We start from the raw sequence: 7,845 nt of genomic DNA, 5'->3' as shown, positions 1-7,845 counted from the left end.
CTTTGTTAATGACTAAAAATGTTTTAAACATTTTTTTTTAGTTTTGAATATTGAAGATGATTTTATTATGATGAATAAACATGAATTTTGAATATGGATCATAAAATAGATATAAAAAAATATAAAAAACAATACCCTTCAAGTTCACTACACAATGTTAGGGGGAACAACTCTAAACATAAACCATAAAATGAACGTAGAGAATATAAAAATCAACTTGTAAGTTTGCAAAGTAAGTAGTGACTGATAGCACAATTAAACCAAAATACAATAATGTTTTTGAATAATAAGATGTAAAGATGAGTAATTTCATTTAGTATATATTCCCCAGAAAAGAAAATTCCATAAACTCGAACACTCCCTTCCTCTCACCCAGAACCGGTCTCAACTCAAAATATAGGGAAAATTACTAGAAATATTAGAAAATCTTGAAAATAGCAATTTTGATCAGATCAGAAGCAGCTTGTAGCTGTATGCCTCAAGTGATTTTTTGTTTGGAAGAAAAAGAATCTGATTAGAGTTTTGTAATCGAATTCAGAGGATAAAGAAATGCGCTTGATCTGCTTTCGGTTTCGTTCCGAACACTTCCTAGTAAGTATTCGAACGGGAATCATTTTTTTGTTCTTTTTGAAGTGAAATAGTTTGGGTTTAATTTTCGACGAAAATTGCTTTCTTTTAACTGCTATGAAAAGGTTTATTTTTAGGGTTCTTTTCATTAATTCATGTTTTGAGTGAAAATTTTCGTGGTTTCTGGTGTTTTTGATTGGTTAGATTAGGGTTAGATCTGATCTATGCTCCGTGTAAGATTAACAAATAATTTCTCGCTGTATTTTTTTTTACTATTTGTTCCTCTTTATTTCTTTTATTAATAGATCCCACTTATGGTTTTAGCAATGGAAAAATCAACATTTTTTGGGAACAAGTAGGATAAAATAAGCTTTAGTCCAATAGAAAGAAAACTCATTTACAAAGGTATAGTAATGAAATTACGATTTAAACAAACAAATGAATTTTTGGGTATGTTTCAGAGAATCTGACATTGGATTTTAAATGTTCGAAGGCAACATAATTTATGTAGCTGATCTCACTTGTTTGAACATGAAGTTAAGCGGTTAAGCCTTGGACTATTTGTCTTAACGGGTTGTTTCTTAACTGAAAATCTCTTTCTTGTTTCCTTGTTACACATATACATTGCTTTTTTCTGACGCTCATATTCTGCAATGGTTTATATTCTGTATGATGTATCCTATCAAAAAAAAAAAAATATTCTGTATGCTGTATGAAGAAGTAATTGTTAACATTTGATTCCCCTATGTTTTCGATCTCCTGGAGCTTATAGTTATTTTTTCTGACCCTTTTCTATATGTTTTTCTTCTTCTTTGGGAATCAATTAGGAAGGTAAGCGCTTGGATGAGATGGGCAGCTGGACTACGGAGTGTTTAGTGGATAGCCAATACTAGTTTCTATAAGGTTTACCTGGCTGAACTATGGCATCTGCAAGCCTAAGAAATGGAGGAGTGGGTAGTTCCAGGTCCATCAATGGTTTCAAAAGTTCGTCTAGTTCTGTTGATTGGCTGGGGAGAGAAATGCTTGAAATGAGACTGAGAGACAAGGTGGAAAATGATGAAGACAGAGTAAGAAGCTCAATCTATAGTTCCTTAGTATTTTACTTTTGGATTTAACTTGTCAAAATTTTTTCTCAAGTAGCTTTACAATGGCCATTGGGAATAATAGTATTCTGATACTGAAACCTTGAACATAGTTTTACAATCTTTGCAAGATGCTTCTCTATTTGTAGATGATCCTTTATGTTTTATCCATGCAGGATAGTGAGCCAGATATAGTTGATGGAGTGGGTGCTGAAACAGGACATGAGATAAGAACAACCATTGGCGGTCAAAATGGTCAATCAAGACAGGTTGAAAGAAATTAAATTAGCGTGCAAAATTTTGCTTCCAAGATTCTATTTTTGTTTGGATTATTCTCAATCTACATCAATTTTTGGTTGGATTGACAGAATGTTAGTTATATTGCTGAACATGCAGTTGGAACCGGTTCTTTCGGTGTTGTTTTCCAAGTAAGAAGTTCTATAATGTTCTTGATCATAAATATTTTATTGACTATGCTAAGTTGATTATAATCTTGAATGACATGACCGTTTCCTGAAGGCAAAATGTCGTGAAACTGGAGAAATTGTTGCCATCAAGAAGGTTCTTCAAGATAAGCGCTACAAAAATAGGGAGTTGCAGATTATGCAAATGCTGGATCATCCAAATGTTGTTGCTCTTAAGCATTATTTTTTCTCAAAAACAGACAAGGAAGAGCTCTACCTCAATCTTGTTCTTGAGTATGTACCTGAAACTGTTCATCGAACAGCCAGAAGCTACAGCAGGATGAACACACGAATGCCTTTAATATACGTTAAACTCTATACTTATCAGGTGCTTCTCTGTCCTATTAAGCATATTTTTATAGTTAAATTGATATATGGAAAGATGGTGTTGGATTATGTTTCTCTCGCAATAGCCTTTTACTGAGTAATTGAGTGGTCCAGAATTGTTTCACATACGATATGTTGTCGTGATTTATTTGGTCTTGCTGCTATATTATATGGTAATGGAATGAGAAGTCATTGTTCAATTTCTGGTTTGAGCTATTACTAGATAGGTCAAATATTTCAGATTTTCTAGAGATAAACTTACTTTTCTTTTCCGTTTCTTCAGTTTGAACTCTCAAAAGTTAGTATATTGGATACATTTGTAGCTAATTGTTTTCTTCTGGATTGCAGATATGCAGAGCACTTGCCTATATACACAACTGCATTGGTATATGTCACCGTGACATCAAACCTCAGAATTTACTTGTAAGACACCTTTTCTAAAGAATCAAACGTTTGTTACAAAGTACATTTTTGTCATGTAGTAGCGTACACCTGCATGTAACTGTATTGTTTGTTGTTGTAGCTGATCAAGTCTCTTGACTATATTGGGTATAACCTGAGATTTATTGACTACTTTTACATGTTAATTATTTTTTGTTTTCTCCATGTGAGAAAGATGCTATCTGGTTTAAGATTTTATGTGTGGAGTCCTTGGTTTGGAGAAAACTCAACTTCTATGGTTTCTATCCAGGTGAATCCACATACGCATCAGTTGAAAATTTGTGATTTTGGGAGTGCAAAAGTGCTTGTAAGTTTTCATGAAATGGTAATTGTTTTGTTGTTGTCGGATCTTGTTTCCTCGCCTGAGTTTGCATGCATTATCTGTTTCAGGTGAAGGGAGAACCCAATGTTTCCTACATCTGCTCGAGATATTATCGTGCTCCAGAACTCATATTTGGTGCTACTGAATATACAACAGCTATAGATATATGGTCTAGTGGTTGTGTGATGGCTGAGTTGCTTCTTGGACAGGTAATTTTAGACTAATTTGTTTAATAATGTTCTCTTCATTAATCGTGTTTCTGATTGCTACCTTACAATGCAGCCACTGTTTCCTGGTGAAAGTGGGGTCGACCAACTTGTTGAAATCATTAAGGTGATTCCTTGTATAATTTTTTGAGTACTTGCTCTTAATGCATGATTAATCTATTAGTTACTTTTCACATTTGTTGACATTTGGAAAATCAATTGAAGTTTATTATATCTCAACAGTAAACCATAGGTTTTTGATAATTATTAGACTTTTTCTTAAAACTCGGTTATGTTGAGAACTAAATTAAATGTACTCGGGGTGCTTTGATAAACATTCTAGATAACTTTACATTTTCTGATATCCAAATGAGTTTTATACAGTGTTGCTTAATTTAATATTTTTTTTCAATTATTCCTTTTCATAAATAGAAGAAAATTCAAGCCAAAAGTTTTAGGATTCGAGTATTTCATTTGCTGCAGAATGCAGTCTGTGTCAGAACAATTTCTTTGGCACCCCATGCCGACCTTCTGTCCAATGTTTTTGACAAAATGTATGGAAACATGTACATCGAAGTTTCCCGAAGGATTTGATCGATAAGGTGTCTATGATTTTGAATGGTTTGTTTAGGTTTTGGGGACTCCAACCAGGGAGGAGATCAAGTGCATGAATCCAAACTACACTGAATTCAAGTTTCCCCAGATAAAGCCCCATCCATGGCACAAGGTATGTGTGCTCTTTTCTCTTTTTCATAATCTGTGCTCTCCTTATCATAAGCTTTCCTATCAAACTCCATAATGCATTTTCTCGCAACAGGTCTTCCAAAAGCGTTTGCCTCCGGAAGCAGTGGACCTTGTCTGTAGGTTTTTCCAGTACTCTCCCAATTTGCGATGCACGGCTGTAAGTTATGATATTCTTGTTTATGCTGCATTGAGTGGTAAATTCAAAAATTATCATTCGGTAACCGGCTTTTTTATTTATCTTCTGAGCAGTTGGAGGCTTGCTCTCACCCATTCTTTGATGAACTGAGGGACCCGAACACTCGACTTCCCAATGGCCGTCCTCTCCCACCACTCTTCAATTTTAAGCCGCAAGGTGAGTTTTACACTTAAAAATACTTGAAAAGCAAATTATGCTATCAAGATACACAGCCGCACTGAGAAATCAGATTTCTCGCTACATGTATGAATGCAATATCTTGAATACAATACGAATAGCACAAAAGCAAAACTCTATTTAACATACATGGTTGAATTCCTCTACTCTTTGTTCCCACTGAAATTGGCAGAGCTCGCCGGCGTCCCCCCTGACGTTGTGAAGAAACTTATTCCGGAGCATGCTCGTAAGCAGAATTTATTCATGGCGCTGCATACTTAGTAGCCTTTCCGAGTTTATACGAGCCAGTATCCGTGCCACGCCATTTTCTCTTGTATCATCATATATGTAATCATGATGTAAAAAGAAGAAAAATGCCCCATACCCGTATCATCTTCGTTCATCCGTGGCTTTGATTGCTGAAGAACCTGGTTTTTTATTTTTTGTTCTTGTTAATTTCTGAAGACTTTTTAATTTCTAGAACCTTCTATACATATTTGTTTTGCTACGTTCATCTCACTGTCTCTATAAAATGGCATTCTATAAATCTAGAATTAAAATTTATATATTTTTTTGGTTTAATTTGATAATACCTAAACGAATATTTTGTGCAATATATATATAGGTTAAGATCTAATCATATAGTATAAAATTAAAAAGTTTTATACCTTTTTAATAACATTAGATAAGTGAAAATTAAAAAAAATAAAGGTTTTATAAATATATTCATGCTTTATAGATATTCATGCTTTATAAAAATAAGAAAAATGTAATTTAATCTCTCTATAAAAGACAAAAAAAATGATTTAGTAGAATTTGTTGGAAATCAGGGGGTTATTTTAGGTAAAAATATCTCTTAGTCCGATTAGTTTTGAAAATGAGTAATTACGGATAATTAATCATAGATTTAATGTTTGGCATTAATTTTATATAATTTTAATTCCTTCAATAATAAATTTAATCTTTTATGCTTACAAATTATATATATGTAATTTTAAAAAATATAGGCTTAAGGGGTCACCTTCATCCTTGTAGTAGATTAAGTTTATCATTTTCGTCCTTATCGAATTTTTACATCAATTTAACCCTTAAAATTATTTAATTGCATATACTTTTTTTCTAACTTAAAACCTTAAATTATAAACAAGTTAATATTTAGAGGTCATAGGGTTATAGTTTAGGGTTTAAGAAGCATCGTTAATTGCCCCTGTGGATGGCGAAAATGTCATACCGCTCGAGTCTGCACAAGACCATAAACGGGTTGGAGACGGTGACACCGGTCCGAAAACTGGTGGGATGGGGGCATACATACTCCCCTGCACCAGTCTTAACCAAAGAACTTCAATCTGTGGTCATGTAATCTATTATTCTCCCTACGGTGAAGGGCATGTCAATGGAGGGATGCAAATTCGTCGGGGTTTTATACGCCGGACTGATGATCGAGAAGAGGTCCGGCTTACCTAAACTAATTGAGTATAATGTTCGGTTTGGAGATCCGAAAGTTTACACTTGTTCCGGTGCATGCTGGTAAATCAGAATTTATTCATGGCCCTCGTTAGTTTGGTATTGCTTTTGGAAAAATGTTTTCAAAATTCTGTGCTCTTAGTACTTCCTTAATACTGAACATTTAATTATTTAATTTAAACACTTTCAAAACAATATTTTTTTTAGCTTTAATCTCTTTAAAATTATAACTTTATCTCAATTTCTCTTGTACTAAATTCAAACTTCATCCTTGCTTACATCAAATGAGAAATGAAAGTAATATTAAAGACGGGTAATATTGAAGTTAAGGGTTTAAGGTTGCATTAAGTCTTTAATTTTTTTCTCTAGTCAATTAAATTTCTGAACTTTTATTACACCTGAAGAATTTTGGGTAAATTGCATATTTAGTGATATAAATTATCAGTTTTGATCCATTTTAGTATTTAAACTTTCAAAATCTTCAAAATCATACTTAAGATTTAGTTTTTGTTTCATTTTAGTACTCCACGGGTAAAAACTTAACATTTTTTATACCTAAAGTATCAGTTTTGATCCTTTTTAGTACATGAAATTTCAAATTTTATTCAAAACTTAATGTTGAATTTTGAACAGGTACTGACATGAAATAAAAACTAAACTTTATATATGATTTTAAAAAAATTGAAAGACTAGATACTAAAACGGATCAAAACTGATAGTTTAAGTACTAAATGCATAATTATCCAATAATATTTTTATTATATCTAATCAAGTCATCTCAGTCAAAAGAATTCATTCTTTCAACTGTCGGTTCTTTGGATATATGTATCATATAATGTACATATTTTTTTCCACAAATCTATAGATCTTGTCTTCAACTTGGCAATTTATATGAACCAAGTTTTCGAAACCAAGGATAAATGGAAAAAGAAAACTCACACAACAGATATGTATAGAGGAAGGAAATAAAAGATCCTTCTTTACCGTCTTACCCTTCTTTGGGTAGCAAACAACCTATGAAGTAAAAAGATTATGTACCTATCTTTCAGTTCTTCAGTCCGATGATCAATATGCTACTTGATTGATTCCGCTGCTTTATTCCGGCATATGGTTCTTGTGACCCGGACTATCCGGTTTATCGAGCCTTCCACTTGTAGAAGGGCTACCTCTCCTACAAGGCCCTCCACTTGCATAAGCCACGCAATCATCGCAGCAGCAAGAACATCCTTGGTATCCATTCCCCATGTTATGTCTGCCTACTGGATAGACTCGGTTTACCGGAACATGACCGTGCCCCATAGCGTTCCTCATGAAGTCATGTGGCCCTGGGGGCTTTTCAGCCCAATGATCTGGGGATGTTCTTGGAGATTGGATGCCATAGGGTTGTGGTTGGTGGTGGTTTTGATGATAATGATGATGTGGCTGGTAAACTTGGTGATTATTACTTTGCAGGTGGAGGTTGTAAAGGCTAGGAGAACTGCGGACTTTAGTCATGGGGGGTTTATTATGTTGGTTTGAACTTAAAACTGATGGCTCCATGGGGTAAGAGCTAGCCATAGCATCCAGAGAAGCTGCTCTACGGGAAGTGCAAGCAGAGGTGCTGAAATTGGAGCGGTTTGGGTTGACGGGTTTGTCTTCCACTAGTGTTATTTGAACTCGGACGATGTATGCCATTGATGGCTTCTATGTAACGCTGCTCAATGGCATAGGGATCAACAGGATTCATCTGGTTCTCGACTACGATCGGGTTCGAAGGGAACATGTAAACACGTAGTTTCGGAGTTCCTTCACTTTCGAGACGACGATACTCGTCGACCATATGTTTGACATCCTCGTATGATTTTACAGTTACCAAGGCATCAAGTTCTTCAGGGTT

General features: G+C 34.4%; 2 protein-coding genes across 2 annotated transcripts; one reads left to right on the top strand and one right to left on the bottom strand.

Annotated features, from left to right (window-relative positions):
- Positions 1-369: 369 nt before the first annotated feature.
- Positions 370-4,949, top strand: LOC120203505 (shaggy-related protein kinase kappa-like). The gene is made up of 13 exons (XM_039203785.1): positions 370-591; positions 1,395-1,634; positions 1,826-1,918; positions 2,018-2,077; positions 2,169-2,441; positions 2,789-2,863; positions 3,132-3,188; positions 3,272-3,412; positions 3,486-3,536; positions 4,041-4,136; positions 4,227-4,310; positions 4,403-4,505; positions 4,699-4,949. Exons 2-13 carry the CDS (start codon positions 1,488-1,490, stop codon positions 4,785-4,787), a joined length of 1,269 nt encoding a protein of 422 aa, XP_039059716.1. The 5' UTR covers positions 370-591; positions 1,395-1,487; the 3' UTR covers positions 4,788-4,949.
- A 1,973-nt stretch (positions 4,950-6,922) lies between these two features.
- Positions 6,923-7,845, bottom strand: LOC120203389. Its single transcript, XM_039203695.1, has 2 exons — positions 7,525-7,845; positions 6,923-7,488 (listed from the first exon to the last, which is right to left on the bottom strand). The coding sequence occupies exons 1-2, from the start codon at positions 7,641-7,643 to the stop codon at positions 7,065-7,067; spliced, it is 543 nt and encodes a 180-aa protein (XP_039059626.1). The 5' UTR covers positions 7,644-7,845; the 3' UTR covers positions 6,923-7,064.

Source organism: Hibiscus syriacus, unplaced genomic scaffold, assembly GCF_006381635.1.
Source record: "Hibiscus syriacus cultivar Baekdansim isolate YM2019G1 unplaced genomic scaffold, ASM638163v2 tig00009942_pilon, whole genome shotgun sequence".
NCBI classification, from domain to species: domain Eukaryota; kingdom Viridiplantae; phylum Streptophyta; class Magnoliopsida; order Malvales; family Malvaceae; genus Hibiscus; species Hibiscus syriacus.
The sequence above is the reverse complement of the archived record's forward strand: the minus strand, read 5'-3'. Positions and strand labels throughout refer to the sequence as shown.

Coding starts and splice junctions, on each gene's coding strand:
- LOC120203505 (XM_039203785.1), top strand. CDS start 1,488: ATGGCATCTGCAAGCCTAAGAAATGGAGGAGTGGGTAGTTCCAGGTCC. Junction 1,635..1,825: donor TGGAAAATGATGAAGACAGA/GTAAGAAGCTCA, acceptor TTATCCATGCAG/GATAGTGAGCCAGATATAGT. Junction 1,919..2,017: donor AAAATGGTCAATCAAGACAG/GTTGAAAGAAAT, acceptor TTGGATTGACAG/AATGTTAGTTATATTGCTGA.
- LOC120203389 (XM_039203695.1), bottom strand. CDS start 7,643: ATGGCATACATCGTCCGAGTTCAAATAACACTAGTGGAAGACAAACCC. Junction 7,489..7,524: donor GCAGCTTCTCTGGATGCTAT/GGCTAGCTCTTA, acceptor ATCAGTTTTAAG/TTCAAACCAACATAATAAAC.